The following is a 21,794-nucleotide window of genomic DNA, read 5'->3' on the forward strand; positions in this document are numbered from 1 at the left end:
TTGTCTCCCTTTCCCTCCCTTGAGTTTTTTATCGTCCATATTAGCATGATCAGGATGGTCGGAAGCATGAGCCTTGGTGTGTTTAGATTAGCGAATTATCTTTGCATTGTACAGTAAAATTCAGGGAATTCTTTTTTGGGCTAGCCGAGTATCTTTTATTTTCAGCAATGTCCGTCTTACGTTAATTAGTTTTTCTTATTACCGCTGCACGACAGTTGAGAAATGCAGTGGTACTACCGGGGACGCCGCATGCGGAAAGAAAAAGTGGTAGAACAAACATTCTTCCGTTCCTGGATAACCCAAACTCCTATTCCTTTTCTTTTCTTTTCTTTTCTTTTTTACTGTTTCATCTTCATCTTCATCTTCAATTATTCCCCCTCCAGGGTCATGATCGGCCAGGAAAGGGTCCTCCAACTATCCGAGCCGCTCGAATCGAATGATTTGCTCGTGTTTCCAACTAATTAATTTCGAGTGCTGCTATTCTTATCGCACCGCCTTTCTAGGGTGAGACAAGGTTAAGCTGCCCCACGCCTGCAATTAATCTGGCGCCTCCGTGCAACGCCTGGAATAATTGCGCGCGCACACCATGGCCAATTTTTGCGTCGTCTAAACAGAGCGTTCGCTCGGATAAAAGCACTCTGTGTGCTTTTGGAGCGCAGACTCAACGATGCCACCCTCCACCGTTTTTTCCTACTGGCGTCGCGACCATCGTCGATCGAGTGCGTCTCCTGTCTCGTCCGCCCAGCCCACGCCGACCATTGCCTCCACGAGAAGCGCCAGCAACCCGCCGCAGCTGCCGGTGATCCCTAACACTGCTGCTTTGCCGACGACCTTTGGGGACTCGTCTGCTACCACCGATGGTTCGAGCCCCCACGGCTGGGGTGACTTTTCGCCCGACTTCGATGCCGACAAAACGAATGTCGCCGTCTCCGCGACCAGCGTCAATGCGCCCTCGTCCTCGTCGGCCAACCTCGCCGCGCCGTCCGCCGCCGCAGAAAATAACATTCGGCCTCACTCGAGTCCGGATGAGTGCGATCGAGACCTTTCCATTACGTCTCAATCCAACTCCTCGCAGCCATCCTTCACGGCCCCGCGTCCCGAACACGCCGATAGCGAATCGTCCAAACCGAACTCGCCCTTCCGACGGTCGTTTGGGAAGGGATTCCTGAATGCGCATTCGCAGTCCTCCGATAACCAGTCTAAACGCTTGTCGACACCCGGAATCGTCCATTCAGGCCCTTTCCGGCTGAAAGCCTCTCCCGATGACTCTCCGGCGGAGAAGACAACCGCGTCGCAGAGGGAGAGCCGATTCGAGTCCGCAAGCCATCGACGTCAAGTCGATCGAGATGTCCCGGCGGATACCATCCACCACAAGTCTGGCAAGACGCGGCTTCACCTATTGAATCCCATGTCTCTTTTGGCTCGCAGACGCTCGTCTCAGATCGTTAGTCCGCGGACAGAGGATGTCAAAATTGGTGCTCGGAATCTCGTGCCGGCCATTCCTGATGACTATGATCCTCGAATCCGTGGAAGCATCGTCCACGACTTCTCCGCCCCTCGACCTCGTCGAAACGTATCGGCCGCACCCGTTCTTCTACGTGAAGTCGCAAGCCGCAACTCGAGTGATCAACCCCGACCCACGAACGGAACCCAACGACATGTGAGCGATCAGATAGTAGCGACCAACGAGCAGAACAAGCGGCATAGTGAATATTCTCCGGCCTTTAAGGAGCATTTCGAGGATGATCAGCGAGCGCTGCAGATTGAAAGCAAAGGCTATCTACAATCTTCACTACTGACGAACCCGCCGCCTCGTGAGAATGATGCACAGTCACTCCCCGTTTTTGCCCGGAACCTACCCACGAGGGTACCGGAACAAGATGAGAAGCCCGATGATCCCCAGCCGAAAGACAGTCCACCACCCCCGGCACCCAGCGAGCCCGCAGATATCCCGCAAGACTCGGATACGATCGAGTTCGTGCCCCACCAGCCGTCTGGCTTACCAAAGCACCTCAAAAGCAATGCTTCTCGGTTCAGTTTTGATATGAACGGTATCGAGTCATCGACGCAGGAGAAGCTTTTGGAAGAAAAGCACAAGGAAAAGGAAGCCGCACGGAGAGCGAAGGCTCGACTGGAGGACCCCGAATTCAGTGATGGCGAGGACGACTATGACAACGAGCTCTTGGATGACTTGGATGGTCTAGAAGAGAAGATTCCGGGTGTGAACGCCGATGCGGATGAGGAAGATCAATTCAGCGGTTTCTCGGGCCCTGGCGACATCTTGAACAAGTCATGGCTAGCTCCCGGTCTATCTCCAGTCATTGCGAGCCCCATCAGCCAGAATGCTCCAAGTATACCCCCCACTGCACCTGGACAGAGTCATCTAGCTATTGATCCTGCTGCTGCTGCTGCTGCTGCTGCTGCTGCTCCTGCGAACTCGAACGACACCGAGGACCCCACCTCGAGTCTTTCACCTTCGTCGGAACCACCAGTCGAGGTTCCGCCGCCGCTCCAGCCGACGAAGTCTCCGGCGCAGATGTCACAGATACCGACAGGACCTCCTCCGAACGCGACTCAGTTCCTTGACGACGATGATGATCTTTATTTTGATGACGGAGAATTTGGTGATCTCACGGCTGACGCCGGGGGTGAGCAATTTGATGAGTCCATCTTCGACGACGAGACAAGTCATCTCTACGACCGAAAGCGGACTTCTGAACGCACTGCTCCGCCCCCTCAGCAGCAACCGGAGAGGAAGGATGACTTGAAAGATGCGCTGTCATCCCTCGGTGGACTCAGCTTGGATGTGGGCCCTAATGGCGGACTTAGACATGTTCCTAGTATAGCCAGCGAGTACCAGTCGGGCTCTAGGAAGTACTCATATGTCCCGGAGGATATGCAAGATGGGGGAGTGGCGAAGGCCCATGGGGGTGTGCTGTCCGAGCACAACCTTGAAGCTCTTCATAATGCTTTAGCAAAGGCGGCCAACCAAAACGCCACCGATGACCGGTTTGACCGTAACGTGAGCGTGAGCGAGCGATCGTTGAACCAAGAAGACGTTGATCAGTCCCTGAGCCCTCAGCCGGGTCTCGTGTCGGACGACAGCCACCTCAACCAGTCGGTCGATATGGCCAGCTTCGAACAAGGGCCCGAGGACTTTGATTTCGACGATAACGATATGTCATTCTACGACGATCCTATCATTGCCGCCGCCAATGCAGAAGCCCTTGAAAATGATGACGAAGGATTCTATGGGCAGGAATTTGGGTTCTATGCGCAAGCTCATGGTAACGGGGAATTGACGAACGGCGGATATTTCGGATCTCGTGGCGTTGAAGGAGTCACTCGTAACTTCAGCAGCCGGGGCAAATTCCGAGAGCCCAGCCTGACGCCTATCACCGAGCGCAGCGAGCTAGGAAGTACGCGCAACTCCATGATTTCGGTATCCGCTCACGGGGTGGCGCACTCGAACCCTCTCAGCCCCGGGCTGGCACAGCTGGTCGATCTCAGAGACATCGAGGACGATATATCCCTCAGTGCCCTCATCAGGCTCCGTCGGGGAGCTTGGGGAGGGAGCAACGGCAGCCTGCGTAGCGGCAGCGGAAGCCCCCCTCCCAATCTCCAAACTGCATCCAACCGCGCCAGCTTCACCGGTCTTTCGGATGTCAGTCCCACCGTCTACAACGCTCCTCCGGACATGTTTGGAGGTCCAAGCACAACCGAATCACCAATCCGGGAATCCTACCGGGGCGCATTTACCTAAGATAATCACCGGGGGGAGTTGTGTAAATATACGTCTCTATATATATAGGGCTCTTTTGTGTTTGTTTGTTTGTTTTGTTTTTTCATTTCTGTTTCCTTGATATCCGCCTATTCTTCTGTTTAATGATTTTTTATTCATCCCCCCTCCTACTTTTGTCTCTGCTATATGACGCATCTAATGGCGGGAGATGTTGGGATGTCTCCCGGCAGGAGCAGTCCGTGATCTGTACCATCTGATTGATACGATATAATGAGTTGACGCAGCTTGATTGAGCAAATTCTGGGAGGCCACATCGTGTGTTTGCTATTCATTCTTAATATATGATTATCACTATTCTTGTTGTGACCGGCCGTGATCTCATGAGCATTACCTAAGGGGCCGGATGTAAACATAATCCAAACTGCTGATTGGTCTGAGGCCATCCGCAATAACCCGCCACGGGAATTTCGCATAGCCGACTTGTGGCGGTGCGGCTGCCCGCTTGCAGGCAGGTTTTTGCTGCAGTGAGGCATTAATGCTTGCCCGTCCCTACGGAGCGCTCCGTCTGGCCCTTCCTCGGGCCGCCGCCCGGCTGCAGCAACCGGGAGATGAGTCAGCGACTGTGGCTGGGACAGAGAGGACAGCCACAGGCAGGCAGCCCCGTCATAGCGGTAGATCTCGGCAAACCTCTCGCTCCTCCCATCCTCTTTGCTCTCTGTCCTTCTCTCCTGTTTCCATACCTTACGCTTCAGGTGCTCTTGCTACCTTTTCCCTTCCTCCCTATCTCCGCTCCGCGTTTTACCTGTCGAGTGTGCTATCGCACTCTGATGAGTCCCGTTTCTGTGCAGGTGCTACGGCAATACTAGTCGACACCTGTGTTTTGTTCCTTCTTTTCCCATAGGTTACACATCGTGCGTCTTCCCCGTCGTTCCTTTAGTCCGCCTGAAATCTCGGCATCTGCAGCCAGCACCGACAGTCGACTAACCAATCTTTAATTCTCACGTGTACAGGTTTTTTAGAATACAGCGCTCAGCTGAGACTTATATTTCTTTTTTATTTCCCGCTTTTTAGACGTCAGTGTTCATCTGGCGCTTTTCTTCTCTTCTCTTTAAAAAAAAAAAGATCCGAACCTCGCGTTTCGGAGCATCCTGCTTGAACTTTTTTCCCTTTCTTGAGCTCCCTCGAGGTCCGGAAAATTTCCCGCAATGCTTCGTACTACAGCCGTCAAGGCCGCCAACAGTGGTGTGCTGCGCGGAGCCGCTTGCTCGGCCTGCCGACGACCCTTTTCTCTTGCCTCAACCGCCAGAACTGCTTCCAGCCAAAGCTCGAAATTCGGCGTGTCGGCGAGACGCCCGCTTGCCGTCGTTGACCGGACGTTGAATGGCAAGAGACACTATGCTGCCTCTGCGGAGGGTGTGGTAAGCTCTACACTTCTGGACCTTTGTGATCGACATGGTCGACGCGACAGTGTTACTGTGCACTGCAGCGCGAAATTCAAGATTTTACTAACGTGTTCTGCGCAAATCGCGTGGGTGTTTAACTAGGATGCCAACGATTCCTTCCTGTCGGGCAACACCGCCAACTATATCGATGAAATGTACGTGGCGTGGAAGAGAGATCCGTCCAGCGTACACATCTCGTGGCAAACGTATTTCAAGAACATGGAGGAGGGAAACATGCCCGTTTCCCAGGCCTTCCAACCTCCTCCGACTCTCGTGCCCACCCCTACCGGCGGTGTGCCTCAGACGATGCCGGGCGCCGGTCTCGACATCGGTCCCGGTACCGACGTCACGAATCACTTGAAGGTCCAGCTGCTGGTCCGCGCCTACCAGGCGCGTGGTCACCACAAGGCCAAGATCGACCCCTTAGGCATCCGTGGCGAGGCCGAGGCGTTTGGCTACAACAAGCCCAAGGAGCTGGAGCTCGACCACTACGGCTTCACCGAGCGCGATCTGGACGAGGAGTTCACCCTCGGACCCGGTATCTTGCCGCGGTTTGCCACCGAGGAGCGCAAGAAGATGTCGCTGCGTGAGATCATCGCCACCTGCGAGAAGATCTACTGCGGCTCGTACGGCGTGGAGTACATCCACATTCCCGACCGCAAGCCCTGCGACTGGATCCGCGACCGCTTCGAAATCCCCGAACCCTACAAGTACTCGGTCGACGACAAGCGCCGCATCCTGGACCGCTTGATCTGGAGTCACAGCTTCGAGTCCTTCCTTGCCACCAAGTTCCCCAACGACAAGCGTTTCGGTCTGGAGGGTTGCGAAACCCTGGTGCCCGGTATGAAGGCGCTGATCGACCGCAGTGTCGACTACGGCATCAAGGACATCGTCATCGGTATGCCTCACCGTGGTCGTCTGAACGTCCTGTCCAACGTCGTCCGTAAGCCCAACGAGTCCATCTTCAGCGAGTTCGCCGGTTCCACCGAACCCTCCGACGAAGGATCCGGCGACGTCAAGTACCACCTGGGTATGAACTTCGAGCGTCCCACGCCCTCCGGTAAGCGGGTCCAGCTGTCTCTGGTTGCCAACCCCTCCCATCTAGAGGCCGAGGACCCCGTGGTGCTCGGAAAGGCCCGTTCGATCCAGCACTACAACAAGGACGAGACCGAGTTCAACACTGCCATGGGTGTCTTGTTGCACGGTGATGCTGCCTTCGCCGGTCAGGGTGTCGTGTACGAGACCATGGGCTTCCACTCTCTCCCCGCCTACTCCACCGGCGGTACCATTCACATCATCGTGAACAACCAGATCGGTTTCACCACCGACCCCCGTTACTCGCGGTCCACTCCTTACTGCTCGGACATCGCCAAGTCCATCGACGCCCCCGTCTTCCACGTCAACGCCGACGACGTCGAGGCCGTCAACTACGTCTGCCAGGTCGCTGCCGACTGGCGTGCCGAGTTCAAGCGCGACGTCGTCATCGACATTGTCTGCTACCGTAAGCAGGGTCACAACGAGACCGACCAGCCCTCTTTCACTCAGCCCCTGATGTACAAGCGCATTGCGGAGCAGAAGCTCCAGCTCGACAAGTACGTCGAGAAGCTGATTGCCGAGGGTACCTTCACCAAGGAGGACATCGACGAGCACAAGAAGTGGGTCTGGGGCATGCTCGGAGACAGCTTCGACCGCAGCAAGGACTACCAGCCTACCGGTAAGGAGTGGCTGACCTCCGCCTGGAACGGCTTCAAGTCCCCCAAGGAGCTAGCCAATGAGGTCCTTCCTCACCTTCCCACCGGTGTTGAGGGTCCTCTGCTGAAGCACGTGGCCGCCAAGGTCAGCGATGCTCCCGAGGGCTTCACCCTGCACCGCAACCTCAAGCGTATCTTGTCGAACCGTAAGAAGACCGTCGACGAGGGCCAGAACATCGACTGGGCCACCGCCGAATCTCTGGCCTTCGGTTCCCTGGTCAACGAGGGCTACCATGTCCGTGTCTCCGGTCAGGATGTTGAGCGTGGTACCTTCTCCCAGCGTCATGCTGTCTTGCACGACCAGGAGACCGAGAACACCTACACTGGTTTGCAGAACATCAGCGAGGACCAGGGTAGCTTCGTCATCTCCAACTCCTCCCTCAGTGAATTCGGAGCGTAAGTTTCCTACCCATCTCTTCCCTCTTGCCCAACTTCCATTGTTCCGGGTGACCCAAACTAACCTGGTGACAATATAGTCTTGGATTTGAGTACGGTTACTCTCTGACCTCGCCCAACGCGCTCGTGATGTGGGAGGCTCAGTTCGGTGACTTCGCCAACAACGCTCAGTGCATCATCGATCAGTTCATCGCTTCCGGAGAGTCCAAGTGGCTTCAGCGTTCCGGTCTTGTCGTGTCTCTGCCCCACGGTTATGATGGCCAGGGTCCTGAGCACTCTTCCGGTAGAATGGAGCGTTGGTTGCAGCTTTGCAACGAGGAGCCTCGTGCCTACCCCTCCGCCGACAAGCTCGACCGTCAGCACCAGGACTGCAACATGCAGATTGCCTACATGACCACCCCTGGCAACCTGTTCCACATCCTGCGTCGCCAGATCCACCGCCAGTTCCGCAAGCGTTAGTGCCTATTTGTCACTTTTTGGGGAGTTACCAGGCTAATTTGTTCTTTGCAGCCCTTGTGATCTTCTTCTCCAAGTCTCTCCTGCGTCACCCGATTGCCCGCTCTTCCATCGAGGAATTCACTGGTGATTCTCACTTCCAGTGGATCATCCCCGACCCCGCTCACGGCACGGCCATTGACGAGCCCGAGAAGATCGAGCGTGTCATCCTGTGCTCCGGCCAGGTTTACGCCACCCTTGTGAAGCACCGTGAGGCCCAGGGTATCCGCAACACCGCCATCACTCGCATTGAGCAGCTTCACCCCTTCCCTTGGGCCCAGCTCAAGGAGAACCTGGACAGCTACCCCAACGCCCGTAACGTCGTCTGGGCTCAGGAGGAGCCTCTCAACGCCGGTGCCTGGAGCTACACCCAGCCTCGTATTGAGACCCTGCTGAACGCGACGGAGCACCACAACCGCCGTCACGTCCTCTACGCCGGTCGTGCCCCTAGCGCCTCCGTGGCCTCGGGTCTCAAGTCCGTCCACTTGAAGGAAGAGCAAGAATTCCTCGAGGATGCCTTCTCTGTCCACCAGGACCGCTTGAAGGGCGAGTAAGTTAGTTGAGAGAGAGAGAGAGAGTTAGATGAGTTGGAACGCTCAATAAGAAGGTATTGTAGCAGCATAGACTTTCCGGGTGCCGTGTGTGGTTGTTTGAAGGGAGAGAGAGACGGCAGCGCCTACTCGTTTCGTTCTCCTATGTATGATTTTCCATTTGTTGTCTGCATAGTTGCACGGTGTTGATGCTCCGCTTGTGCTTGTGCCCGTCGTCTCTGGCATAAGCAGCATGATCTGGCCTGTCTATACCTAGCATGTGTTTTCATTTTGTTGTTTTGTTGTTTTCCCCGTGTTCGATTTCCATTTCTGTGCATGTAAATTAAGGACTTTGGTATAATATCGATTTGTCTTTTTTTTTTTTTCTTTCCCATTTTTTTGTTTTGGCAGCTTCCTGTAGGAGCTAAATTTAGGATGAGTGATGTCATTGTCCAAACCCGATGGCTGAGTCAGCCGAGTAAGTCAGCCTGAGTCCGCAGGCACCAATCACCTGATGCCGATCCCAAAGAGGAAAGAAGGCCCTCTCCGTTTCGTCGTTTCTCCGCACTGCGAGTTTCCCATCTCTTCGTCGTCTCGTCCGCGGTTCCATGTTCCATGTTCCCATTGCTGAGGCGCCTGTCAGCCGTGCTTTGCGATCGTTTCCTTTTCCCTGATTGAATCCAGCTGGGAATCCTTCTTTTCCACTCACCATGTCCTCGGCGGCTCCTTTGTCGGCCGTCCCTCCTCAGGGCTCCTCCAGTGCCCGTCAGTCAGCGCGCCAGACACGGACCAATCCATCTCGCACCTCCAAGACCCAAGGACGCTCGTCTTTCGCCTATGGACACTCCTCGCTGGCAGACACTACTCCCACGTCTCCCATCCCTCATGGATTCTATCCGGCCATCACACATTTCACCGATGCCATCGCCGCCCTACCCCGAGAATTTCGTCGGCACAATTCGTTGCTGAAAGAGGTCGATGCGAAGGCATGGGCCTTGGAGGATAATCTACTCCAGCTACTCAAGACCTCGTCAGAGTCACAAGCAGTCCCTTTTCCTCCGAACCCGGCCCCCGTCATTGCTGGGGCGGTGCGCGATGATCTCTTGCCTGCGGTGGGTCAATGTCAAATCCTTTTTTTCCCTGCCCTCTTTCGCGCAGAGACGAAGTCATCAAGACCATTATCTGTGACGAAGTAATAGTGATGATATGCTGACTTTGATATCTGTGATGCTTGTATTAGGGCCTTCCTCAACAACCCGAATCCCAGGATAGCAGAAACCGTCGGGTTCTCTTCGATCGCGTACGACATACCCTCTCGGACCTGATGATGACGGCGGACGAGAAGAACCATGTGATCTCCAATGCCAACGACGAGCTGGATCGCCAGCTTCTGCGTCTGGATACCGTCTTCCCTTTCATTGCTGGCGAGATCAGCGATGAGGCCCGCCTCGGCAGTCTCACCCATTGGGCCTACTCGAATCGAAACGCAGCGGCCAAGACTGCTGCCAATGAGCGTCCTCGCCGAGAGGTCGCTTCCAACAAGGATATAGTTCATGCCTTACAGGAGGCCGAGGCCGCGTCGCGGAGCGAGGCGCGACGTGAGGCTGTCATGGCGAGGCGACAGCGCCGGGCGCACGGCGAGTCCGATCTGGATGAGGTTCGCGCCGCCGGCGGTCGCAAGGGACAATCTAATAAGGCGCGTGCCGCGGCCGCGGGCGATGCGTCCGCCGCTGGTAATGCGCATGCGACGACCGGGACGTCGGGCCAGACGAAGCGTCGCAAAGTTGAGCGGCCCCCTCCCGTGGACACATCGACTGCTATGGAGCGCTCCGCCAGCGGCAATGTGTCGGGCCGGATGGCCGCGAAAGAAGGGTCTGATGGTACGAAGAAGAGATCTCGGGCACCGAATACGAATTCGGCTGCCGCACGCAAAAGGTATGGAGGCGCGAAAAATGAGAAAGTAGGCAGAACACTGGCTGACCTGAAGTACAGGAATAACACCGGCGTCTCAACAACCGAGTCGCCCATTTTGGCGCCGTTACCGGTTTTCGGTGCTGCGGCGATTCCACGAAGCGCAGCCAGCCCAGGACCAGCTCCCGCCGCTGCGCGACCACAGTCGTCACGAACTCAACAGAATAACGGCCAAGCCGCCAATGGGCGTCAAAGGCCCTCGTCATCGGCCTCCAACCGTGTTAATAACAATAGTATGTATTCGTCTTGGTGTTGGGTTTACTTGGCATGTGGCTAACAAGTATCGATCCAGATAAAACGAACGAGGCAAGGACAACGCCTAAGGAAATCGCCTCCAAGGTTGATGCTCTACTGCCGCCAATCCCCGATCCAAAGCGGAGAGAAACAGAGACCGAGCCCGCGGATGCGGCTGCATCGTCAAAGGTTCCGACTCCTGTTGGGACGAAACGTGACGATACGGACGGTAAACCTACCGAGTCGATTGAGCAAAGAGAAACCCCGACATTGCCGCCCTTGAATACGGCGCCAAAGGGACGGTCGTCCAAGACCTCGACCCCGGTGACGTCGACTTTCTCTGAAACCACCACTCAGCAGCGGGTCCGGGCTACACGCAGTACGGACCCTGCACCCGCCAAGCGGTCCCAGAAGAAGACTGGCAGCACGCCGGTGGTGCAGCCGAAAGCACCATCTGAGGAGGAAGAATCCCTTCACGAAGGGGATGATGAGGACGAAGAGGGCGAGCCGCGGTACTGCTACTGCAACGAGATCAGTTTCGGCGAGATGGTTGCGTGCGACAACGACGCTTGCCCACGAGAATGGTTCCATTTGTCCTGCGTTGGGTTGACCAAGCCACCCGGCAAGAATGGTAAGACCTGCCCGATCAGCAATCAAATTAGAGCGATAAAAGCTAACAGGATGCAGTCAAATGGTATTGCGATGAATGTCTTCAAAATATGCGACGCAGTCGAAGTGGACGGTAGACGCAGATGACGATCACGAAGCTTCACCAGACCAGAATTCGATCAACCGCGTGGTTTTCCCAATCGATACATGTTCGCAGTACATACATAGACTTGAGTCCAATTTTATTTCCTTATTGGCTATTGGACTTTTGGCCAGTCTTGATACATTGTAGTTGCCTTGATTGGTTTGAAGCCTTAACACGTGCTCTGGTCATGCAAAAGGGGATCATTTGTGCATCTCCCGCCTTCCTTACATTCATTCATCTTCCATCCGAACTACGCACATATGCTACTCTTAATCCTCGTACAAAAGCAAAGACCAAATCCTCACTTTATATCTCATTCCTTCTCTTCCTATCTGTCCCCTTTCCGGATTTTGGAAGCAGTCCATGTCCATACATTGGCCCCTAAAAATCAGAGAGAAAGAATGCAGACATATTTATCCCCACTGTCCGAACTCTCAATCCCTTCTTCGTCATCTGTAGGAATTCAAGGTGCTGGAAGCAGTGAAATTATTTACTCTGATGATAATCTATCTACAGAAGATAAGGGCCTATTTATATGCAACTTTATAATCAATATACTAAAATTTCTACTTCACATACAGGACTTTATGGGTCAGAAAATAAAAATTCTTTTTTTTTGATAAAATGCCAGGACTCTGTCCGAAAGAGCTGCTGGCGGACAGCTTACTATATACTATAGATAGTACGTTGACCGAATGACCCGTTGGTCATTCATTGTGCCTTTTGGCCTGTAGCGCAGTGGTAAAAGTCAACATGAAAGTTGGTCTTAAACCAATGGCAATATATGTTCATGGTATGGAGAAAATGTTCGGTGTCAAGGGATATCAGGATACCTTGAAAAGCATGCAACTAATTACCTTCCACGCCCAAACAGAGGCCACCACCCGGAAGTCATCTCTAGGCCTGTTAGACAGTGCTTAACTTGAATCCTCCCGTATTCAGCCTGGTGAAAACCCCCTGAGGGTCGTAATTCTTCTGGATGACCTTTATCCGACGCACATTCTCTGCTGGGAACCCAGCGAACGGGTCCTGCCACTCGCCAGCATCGCCCATGTAGACGAACTCGGAGCTGATCTTGTTTTTCCGGTTGGCGTTGTGTAATCGCTCTACTAGTGTCTACGACCAGCTTTGCACTCGGATGTCGTCTTGAGCGAGCGCCCAGCCTGTGCTGAATTGCCACCCTGATTGGGGATAGTTCGTTAGTTCCTGGTTGGTTGCAAGGAGATAATGGGGATAATGAAAAAAATTTGTAACTCACAAATCATTGGCGTATCCTCCAAGCCCCAGACATTTCCGATCCCATTATCCCTGCCTACTCTTGCTGCGCCGGCGGGAGCTAGGTTGATAACAAAGGTCGGATAGAGTCCTTTGACGTCGGAAATACCCTGGAGGGCCAATCTCCACGCGCGATACATTTTGTACAGGGTGTCGTGATGGGGCTCCATGGTATGTTGGGAAAACATGATTCTAGTTCGATAATGAGCACACATACGTACTGGATTTTCTCGCCAGACCAAAGGCTTTCCCTTTCCGTTTTAGTGCTCATCCCTCGCCGCTTTTTGCTCACTGAGTAGACCTGAGCGCGCCCTGAGCAGCCTCAAGCGATCACTGAACACGGGGTAAGCGGAAGACTGAGTGCCCTGAGCGAGTAACCTCAATAAGTTGCATCCCTACTAGCAATACCCCCCTGCCTGTTTCTTCACTCTTAGAGTACTTTTGCCCGCCACACTCCCTCAAAAACCCAGTACTGCTATTACGAAAATAACGAATAAGAGAAGCTATTTTTCCTTTTGATGCTCACGGCCTTTTCCCCAGTAGGAAACGCTGTAGTTCCCGCACTGTATCAACATAGCAAATATTTTCTTGGACTTTCTCCGTCGAAAGACAGCACAAGCTCAGATGTTCCTGGGAGCAGTTCTAGATATCCTAAGAGCCAAAAAATCCTCGGAACACCAAATAGCGCTAGTCTATTATAGGTATTTCTGAATTTTGATCCTGAATACCTACGTGGTAAAATGACATGCCAGTTTTCCCATCTAAACGCATAACTGAGGATTAATAAAACTAAGTAAAAGAATAAGGTTCCAGAATTAAGACGTAGTGTTGACTGTTTATGGCTATCCTGGCCTAAAAGGTTTAATAACTACAGTATAAAAACATAATAGATTCATTCTAACCGGGATAAATTTCTTATACTAGATCCTATTCTTTCTTGTCCGAGCAATATGTAGATATAGCTAGTATAATAGTCGATACGTAGTATATATATAAGTAGACGTTATATCAAAAATGTCACGGGCTTGGCAGTGGTAGGTGCGCTTCTACCCGCCAAGACCGTTTAGTAGGACAGTTACCAACTGAGCTACTAAAAAGACCAGAATACCAAGTCGAAGACTTGGTATGCGCATCGCTCTATATAGTAGGCCTTGGTCAGTTCGTCACAAAAAATTCACACGGAAATCACTAAATGATATCATAGCTTACGTATGGTAGTATAGAAGAATTATAGATCCTAAGAAACCTAATCTAGCTCTCGGGATCCTTGCTAGTAGGTAGAAGCGGATAACGGTCCACTAAATAATTTTCCCCGGGTGATTTGATACAATAACTCATACTAGTGCGTACGTCATGACTCATGAGTACCTAGGTAATGTCACGAAACCCTGCATGGCACAGCGGTTCCTCCGCAGCATATCCCGGTCTCCCGCCTGTGGCCGAGGCCCGGGAAGCCTGGGGGTACGGTGGGTGGTAGCGGCCAATTCGTAAGTCTTGGGGGCTTCCTTAGGGTAGGTACCATCGTGCTTCGTGGCTGTCCCACCTCATTAGTTTATTAGCTAGGGCGCATTGGGTCCGGGCGAAGTCTACATAAGAAATGACCCTCGATCACCAGGAATAGTTAATCAATCATTTCTCCGAGACCGTCCGTTCCCTCTCCAATTTTGTCCATTATATTCTGGTCTATCATTCCTCGTCGCCTCAGTCACCCGCAGCTATGCAGCTTTACCACCCCATTTTCCTATTTTTTGGCACCACTGTAATTGCAGAAGTAATGAAGCTGGTAAGTATCGAACTGGAAGCGGTTTGGCAGGTGTTGACATTGAAGGTACCTTCAACTAGGGTCCATCCCCGAAGCTTCATCAACGCTGTACGGGTATCTCCCAGTCGCAGAAATTCTCGGGGCTCCTCCAACCTAGCATCATCGTTCAAATGGATCCAGTTTCATCGATCTCAGGCAATGAATCTTCCAGTATTGTCAGTGTTGTCATTTTTGAGTTGGGGGACGAGCATCTGGGTGGGCATAAACCAGCGGGAAGCGAAACGGTCAGCATCCGACAAACCAGCCTATGCCTGTATTCCAGACAATTCCAAACGCTCTCATTGATTGTCAAGAGTCTGACCTAACTCAACATTTGGTTATCATAGAAAGAAATTATATGCACGCCCCGAAATGTGAAAAATGGCATTTGCCCTGCCGAACAGCTTGGGTCATTCATTGTTACTCCGGAAGCATTTGCAAATGCGAACAGCCCGATCATTACTCGAGCCGTCAATCTGAGCGAACCTGAGACCCTAATCTATCCTGTGCAGAACCAGGGCTTTTACTGCGCCGCAACATACGGTTATTCCACCCGCCAATACTCTGGATTGATGACGGCCCGAGACGTCGACGGACTGCTGCCCGCATTCCAACGTCCGTGTCTCTACCTGTATAAATACCTCTCGGTCGCAGTCGCAGGTTGGAGTATTATATATGTCGCGATTTGGGCATTTTATACAAAGCAGAGAGGCATGACAAGTGTATTCCTGCATGCTCTGGTTTTCCTCTCATTCGCGAATGTGACCGTACGGTGGGCAAGTTATGCCTCTCGAACGTTGCCGGATACCACGAATATCCTAGGCTGGGCGAGCACTGCTTTAGACTCCTTTCAGATTGTTACCTTAGGGTATCTTTTATTTGTCTTGCCACGATCGGGGACTGATCTATATTCATGGGCCATTGCTTCGACGCCTGCCACACCCTGGGTAGTAACAGGAGCTCTAGCAGTCCTTACGACATGCTATGGGGTAAATGAACTTCAGAGAACGGCCGAAAGCCTCCCAATTTTGACAGCCGTTCTCGGTGGTTCAATGGCTGCTGGTCTCTCCTGGACATCGCTACGTACCTCCAGGGAGGCGTGGCCTGTGCTGAAACAAGATGCCGACTCGGCGAAAAGTTCGATTCATTCATCCATGTTTTGGATCTCAGTGACGGGCGCAATACTATGTTTAATAGTGACAGTTTAAACGGCAGTAGCTATACTCTCCGCAGAGAAAGGTTCAGAGTTTGCTGCGAGGTACTGGACTACAAGGTGGTTTCAGTTTGATGAGGTGCTTCGCCTGCTCATTTTGCTGTGCACTATATCTACTATAGTCAGCCATACACTTTACTTTGTTCGACGAGAAAGGACCCATGCTATGGTATGTCAAATCGAGTCTTGAATGGTCATGGACGTTTCTGACAACTCTGTAGAGTGATAGAGATGATGACCAAGAGATGAATATGATTCAGGCCTGAAGTGAGAGTCTCGCTCTACGAGCAAATCGATGCCAAGCATACTGGAGATTGAAGCCATAGGAAGTATCAGATAGAATCTTGAAATACGTATAAGCATCCACGATAGTCACATAATATATCTTCTAGAGCGTGATGAGATCTCTCGTTCCACCTTTCTCCTAGACTGGAATTGAATTCTGCCCCATCCATTCTTGCAATTTCGTGAAATTGCGACATTTATGCTTCGTGTTGAAGTCCGGCAACTCTCCCAATGGCCTTGAAGGCGACGATATTGTCAGAAATGGTGTCACATCTCCGACACACATGAGATTCAACCGGATGGTTTCAATGCAATGATCAACATGTGCGCGCACTAGGTGTGGTTCAGCATCGAAAGCAGGGGTCTTGCTGTAGTCCCATTCGTTGCGGTAGGTATATTGGCGGATCACATCCTATGAGGAGATTCGGTTAACTGTTGGTTACATACCTTCCGGTCGGAGAGCTTGTAGAGTAGTAAAGATGTGGGGAGAGGTTGGTAGGGGACCAAAAACTGACCAGGCAGTGGATCTGGTGAAATGTCTCGATCAACGCATAGACGCCTCCTCCATGCTCAGGGGCAACTCGCTTCCACTCTCCAGCGGTAGATTTATTCAGGAGGGGAAGCTTGTCCAGTGGAATATTGACCTCTCCAACTGCAAGGTAAATGTTGAGCCAGATAGAGATGATGAGCATTAACAATTCTTTATTGAGTAGACAATGATATACGTACAATTCCATAGATCCAGCCAAGCTTGCTCTCTTTCCATGTTTGGCGATCCGCGATATATAGACGGCTGGTGGAAGGCATTCTGAAACTGCACGTCAACATACTCAACTGCGCCGAGCATTGGCGCTTTGAAACGAAGACAGAGTCAGTGCAGGAAATACCTTCGGAGGGAAGGGTTGACGGCAACATACACCATGTTGACAGATGCCTTGCACAACGGGCATCAGTAGTGCCGTTGGTCCATGCTGCAATGCTGAACAGTATGGTAAAAACCCATATCGAAGCAAGAGAAAGCCATGCTAGAACTGACCATTCCCTCCATATACTTCGTGGTCGAGTAATTTGATGTTCATCGGCAGACTGTTCCTTTCCGTCAATATCCGAGGGGAGAAAAGCATAAGAGTTCGCCATCATCGGATCGATTAGTATGCTGATGGAAAGCTGAAATGAAATGTTGTTTTCTTAGATGAGAGGGATTTGGGGAGACAGGCTCATATGGTCAGCTTTAGTTAACTAGTTACCAACGGTTGACAAATCTAATTGCTATCATCAGGGCACCACACTCCTTAATGGGTTACGCTGTGGGCGACAAAAAGCTAAGCAAACATCTGACTAGACTAAATTACGTATTCTTGCGCATGGAACGTGGACTTAGGAGGAGAAAAGTCTTCAAAAATCTCTTACGAAAGGTCCTATAACTTACAAACAGTAAGTACAGTCCAAGAAATTATTCAGGTAAGTCAGGATGTAATACATAATTCTAAAAACCCGTAATGATGCAAATTACAGGTACTGAGCAATTACTGTGTCATGACTCGCGGTAAAAGATACAACATTACATACAGATGCAGTGTAAAATAGCACTGGCAGGCATTAGATGGTAATATTGCGTAATCCTGCATGTCTCACCAACCCGGATCTACAGGAATTAGATCTCTGGGGCAAGCAACCGGGTAAGTAAGATCCTGGACATGACGTGCTCTATGCTAGCAGATAGGCTTCAATGAGTGTACGTATGTACTTCTGTATGCCTCACGATAAGTATATCTCTCTCCACCGGCTTCCTTCCTCCCTACTTCTAAGTACCTCTCCTACATCGCCTACCTCTCCTGCATCTCCTACCTCGCCTACCTCTCCTACCTTTCCTAGCTTTCCTAGCTCTCCTATCTCTTCAATCATTGGCATGTTCTTTTTCCCTTACATACACCCTACGTTCATTGGCCCTCTAGTATTAATTTGCGTATGCAGCAACCGTATGGCATCCACAATCTGGTCGCGTATTTACAGCACAAAGCAAGAATTCAACAAACGCCAGACAATACCAGGAAGATATCTTACCACTCTCGAAGAGCGCTTAGCAATTGTCTGTAAGCCACTAGATCGTTTGCAGCGTGGCAAAGAGAGGCGAACAATGCAGGAATCTAGGTTCATGTCCACCCTACGACGGGCTAAAAAGACATATGTCGACATTCTGCATGAAGATCCTGACATCTTCATACCTTTCATTCTCAATGTTTCAGAGTATGCCTGCAGATCCTTCGATGTAACGGAATTTTGTCAACAACACAAGCGAGGGAGCCGTATTAGCCTCAACATGGACGCTAAAGAGATTCTGGCAAGCATAGCCACCAGAAATAACATTTCCATGGAGCCAAACTACAGAAAACTGGAGAACTACCTGTTTCCGCAACCGAGACCTGTTACGCTAGCAGACAGCCATGGCCATTGGGGATATCTTGCGGCTAGCTGGGAAGCCACCTATAAGCTTCTCGGCGACCAGATATGTCACGCCATTGAGCTTTCTCCCGCGAGACTCAGCGAGCGGGTACCTTCAACCACAGACTGTGTGAGAATGAGGTTTCCGCGGGAAAACTTCCAAGATGTCTACCTGATGTTGAATGTTGGACTGCATTACGACATTATCAATACCTTGTTCCCACATGCAGGACGAAAACTAGTTTCCAACCTCCAAGCAGACCCGCCCGTAAGTCATGACTGGTCTAATACGCATGCCTCTACGCAGCCAGAATGCTTCGGTGAGTGAACACCCGCTTCAAAACGGATTACAATCGATTAACACACACAGACAATGCACATTTCACAATCCTTGGAGCTTCTGTTACAGGTATATCCTTGATTTTCTGCCCTGAAATCTGCGCTGCCATTGAAAAGAGCAATCTACGAGCATGGGAAAAGGAAAATCTCCTCTCTGACACAACGGACTGCGTTACAATGGAGGCATATCGTGGCAAGCCACACTACGGGATAATCTGTGGAAACGATGGATGTGTTGTGTATTTGGTGGCCGATGTGGCCAACTATCTAAGATATCTAGCTTACTAAGTGATGACTAAGCGAGCTCGAACCCCAGGGCAGGCGGAAGGGTATGTCCCGATGTTCCAACATAATCCGCCTTAGACTTGCGTTTGTGGAGTCGTTTGACATTATGAAAACCCTATTTGTGCCCGAGGTCGCAGAGTCCATTCTACCTTGACCCCGTTATATAAATCCTTAGAATCTTTGCCCCGGTGTCCGAATGATACAATACATGACAAGATGAAACCAACTGAAAAAATAAAAAAATAAAAAAATAAAAAACAATCAGTGGTAAAATCTAGCGTTTGAAACATCAGTGTGGAAGCGTAGGCTATCTTGGCAAGCTTTTGCTAGCGCCTTGGGGCGGGCACGATATCGAAGTGGGATTATTCTTTCCTATATCCCATAGAAAGCATAGAAGGTGTGACGCGTAGCCGTAATCGTAACTTATTGAGCTGAATAACTATGAACTTGCCATATATAGAGCAGGTAGTCTACACTCTGTATCTCCGTCAAGACCTTGGCCATTATATTGTCTCCCTGGATTGTCCAACTACAAGCCCCTGGCAATCTCACCATTGAGTGTGCCTGAGAGATACGGAGTTCCTTCCAATACCTCGCGCCAGGAACTTCTTGTTCCTATATGATGACAAGACAGGTTGTGGGACAGGACGATGGTCTAACTCTGAACCATAAATCCCGGAACCATGAAAGGCTGAGAACAATCGGTATTGATATTCTCTCATCATTCCTGTTCGTAGCGGGCTTTGTGCTCTTTTACCGGTCAGAAACAATGCAACCAACTGAGCGTGATTGCACAGTCCGAATGTCAGCATGGTGTGGGTGCCCTCTTCTCCTGATTTACATATGGCTTCGAAATTCCCTGAAGCCCTACTGACACGTGTAGCACCGGCTTTGACGGCCATACAATATAACTGGCTCACGTATCAGAATGATTTTTCAACTAAATCAGAGTATCGTGGAACGCCAACCCCCGAACTTGAGAGTATGTGGGAAAATCTATACCAATGTGAGTCTCTTTTAAGTGAAATGGAGGAAGTATACCTTAATAACAAGTAAATGAATAACAGTCGACTATTTCACTATCCCAGACTCTCATTTAGTCGATCTAAAGCAGCCGGCGGATAGAGAGTGGGCTAGGTCGCCCAATGATTCTACCCGGATCATTGCGAACTTGGAAGTGTATCATCAGTTGGAGTGTCTGGTAATAATATTGATTGCGAGCCTGTTCTTGGAGTAATCCTAGCTAATATTCAATGTAAACAGAATATCCTAAGGCAGCATACATACCGACAAACCTACAACTATACGGGATCTCCAACATTTGCAGGCAGTGAGGCCCAGATCATGACAAGACTTGACCAGTGCATCGAAATATTGCGCACGACCTTGATGTGTGCTGCGGACGCAACCCCATACCTTATTAAAATGGCCCCTGATCGTCCTCTTGGTGAAGGGCCGGATTTCAACACGCTGCACCAGTGTCGGGATTTTTCGAAAGTGACAGACTGGAGTAGGAAGAATGGCTTGAAGTCGCTGATAACAGGTGACCCAATGGTCTCTTGAAATGGTCCCCGAGACTCTCTTGATAGTAGTGAGAATGTCTGTTAATATGCACAAGTTGCGAACTGGTTATCTGAGTCAGAAGTATCCAGGTGCCGGCTAATAGAAGAGGCGGCAATATTATGACAATTTTTACTGAGGGGTTCATTTAGTACGAATTTGATATCGTGACATGAGTTGTACATTGAATTCTCCAGATCAAATCTTCATCATTCTCTTGTTGCTTCCCTAAGAATAGCGTGATAGAACTTTCACTTTCCAGCCGTCATGAAAACTGTATTCTCTTTGACCCAGTCGACCATGGCCCCGTATTTGCGACACTTCCTGACAATATTATGATTTGCCCTCAATTGACCCGGTGCGCGCGGATCTTCTTCAATCAGAAAAGGTGTCACGTCACTTAAACACATGATGTTCATTCGAATGGTTTCAATGCAATGGTCGACATGGTGTCTCACGGTCTTGTTCCCACCCGAAAATGAAGCAACCTTCGAATAATCCCAGTAATCACGATAGATGTACTGTCGAACAAGATTCTGTTCCCGGATATTAGCATGGTCCCAATGAGAGAGAAATGGCCCCTTGTGAAGAACACTTACTACGCAATGAATTTGGTGAAACGCCTCAAGCAGTGCAGCAACTCCTGATACATCCACCGTACGGAATTGTCCAGCCAGGGATGATTTGTTGAGCGATGTAAGCGCTTCAATCGGTACAGCGAAAGCGCCGTCTATAGATGGTGGCCATGTCATGAGTTCTTGTTTATCGGACTTGATTGCAATAGAAATCCTGAATAACGCCAGAAGTTGGATAGGTACCCATGGATGTCACTCACAATTCCAAAGTACATCCCATTCTCTTTCAAGCTCTGCGGTTGGTTTCCCAGTGTACAACTCTAGACTCGAATTGTCTTCGCTGTGCGTCCATTCATACTCAATGACATTCGATAAGGGTGCTGTGACAACCGGAAATGGTGAGGATCCCATTAAATAGATATACTGCAATTGACAGACGAAGACCAGGGTGTGAGGTGAGGTCTCACTTACTGTAGGCATGCATTAAATTCGTACATTGGTGATCGGAGCCCAGTTGGTGAATTCTGGAGATATAGAAAACCACACCGACCGCAAAAAAGAAAGTCGATACTGCAAAGCATAAGGTCCTGATGCTTATATGGGATAATTTTCGCTCGGTTTTCGATGCCTCACTGTTTCCCGAGAGAAACGGAGTGAGAACTTCAGAGATTGCTCCCTCTTCCAGGCCATCAGTAATCTTGTTG

General features: G+C 50.8%; 8 protein-coding genes across 8 annotated transcripts; 5 read left to right on the forward strand and 3 right to left on the reverse strand.

Moving 5' to 3' along the window:
* Positions 1–667: 667 nt before the first annotated feature.
* KD926_011331 (uncharacterized protein) lies at positions 668–3,763 on the forward strand (the record flags this gene model as incomplete). Its single annotated transcript, XM_053103601.1, has 1 exon — positions 668–3,763. One exon carries the CDS (start codon positions 668–670, stop codon positions 3,761–3,763), a length of 3,096 nt encoding a protein of 1,031 aa, XP_052953074.1.
* A 1,184-nt stretch (positions 3,764–4,947) lies between these two features.
* kgd1 (alpha-ketoglutarate dehydrogenase KGD1) lies at positions 4,948–8,380 on the forward strand (the record flags this gene model as incomplete). The annotated part of the gene is made up of 4 exons (XM_053103602.1): positions 4,948–5,217; positions 5,287–7,331; positions 7,412–7,785; positions 7,842–8,380. The coding sequence occupies 4 exons, from the start codon at positions 4,948–4,950 to the stop codon at positions 8,378–8,380; spliced, it is 3,228 nt and encodes a 1,075-aa protein (XP_052953075.1).
* Positions 8,381–9,066: 686 nt separating this feature from the next.
* Positions 9,067–11,307, forward strand: KD926_011333 (putative PHD finger domain protein (Ing1); the record flags this gene model as incomplete). Its single annotated transcript, XM_053103603.1, has 5 exons — positions 9,067–9,468; positions 9,597–10,291; positions 10,349–10,560; positions 10,620–11,192; positions 11,249–11,307. 5 exons carry the CDS (start codon positions 9,067–9,069, stop codon positions 11,305–11,307), a joined length of 1,941 nt encoding a protein of 646 aa, XP_052953076.1.
* Positions 11,308–12,221: 914 nt separating this feature from the next.
* On the reverse strand, positions 12,222–12,730 carry KD926_011334 (oxidoreductase FAD binding domain protein; the record flags this gene model as incomplete). The annotated part of the gene is made up of 2 exons (XM_053103604.1): positions 12,222–12,424; positions 12,574–12,730. The coding sequence occupies 2 exons, from the start codon at positions 12,728–12,730 to the stop codon at positions 12,222–12,224; spliced, it is 360 nt and encodes a 119-aa protein (XP_052953077.1).
* A 1,577-nt stretch (positions 12,731–14,307) lies between these two features.
* On the forward strand, positions 14,308–15,599 carry KD926_011335 (uncharacterized protein; the record flags this gene model as incomplete). Its single annotated transcript, XM_053103605.1, has 3 exons — positions 14,308–14,373; positions 14,433–14,636; positions 14,739–15,599. 3 exons carry the CDS (start codon positions 14,308–14,310, stop codon positions 15,597–15,599), a joined length of 1,131 nt encoding a protein of 376 aa, XP_052953078.1.
* Positions 15,600–16,028: 429 nt separating this feature from the next.
* KD926_011336 (oxidase ustYa family protein) lies at positions 16,029–16,736 on the reverse strand (the record flags this gene model as incomplete). The annotated part of the gene is made up of 3 exons (XM_053103607.1): positions 16,029–16,301; positions 16,405–16,541; positions 16,619–16,736. The coding sequence occupies 3 exons, from the start codon at positions 16,734–16,736 to the stop codon at positions 16,029–16,031; spliced, it is 528 nt and encodes a 175-aa protein (XP_052953079.1).
* Positions 16,737–17,870: 1,134 nt separating this feature from the next.
* hrmA lies at positions 17,871–18,958 on the forward strand (the record flags this gene model as incomplete). Its single annotated transcript, XM_053103608.1, has 2 exons — positions 17,871–18,651; positions 18,702–18,958. The coding sequence occupies 2 exons, from the start codon at positions 17,871–17,873 to the stop codon at positions 18,956–18,958; spliced, it is 1,038 nt and encodes a 345-aa protein (XP_052953080.1).
* A 1,808-nt stretch (positions 18,959–20,766) lies between these two features.
* On the reverse strand, positions 20,767–21,501 carry KD926_011338 (oxidase ustYa family protein; the record flags this gene model as incomplete). The annotated part of the gene is made up of 3 exons (XM_053103609.1): positions 20,767–21,051; positions 21,115–21,245; positions 21,351–21,501. The coding sequence occupies 3 exons, from the start codon at positions 21,499–21,501 to the stop codon at positions 20,767–20,769; spliced, it is 567 nt and encodes a 188-aa protein (XP_052953081.1).
* Between the last annotated feature and the right edge of the window lie 293 nt (positions 21,502–21,794).

This window comes from Aspergillus affinis, assembly GCF_023601865.1.
Source record: "Aspergillus affinis strain CMG 70 chromosome Unknown NODE_93_length_150861_cov_87_049760, whole genome shotgun sequence".
Taxonomy (NCBI): Eukaryota; Fungi; Ascomycota; class Eurotiomycetes; order Eurotiales; family Aspergillaceae; genus Aspergillus; species Aspergillus affinis.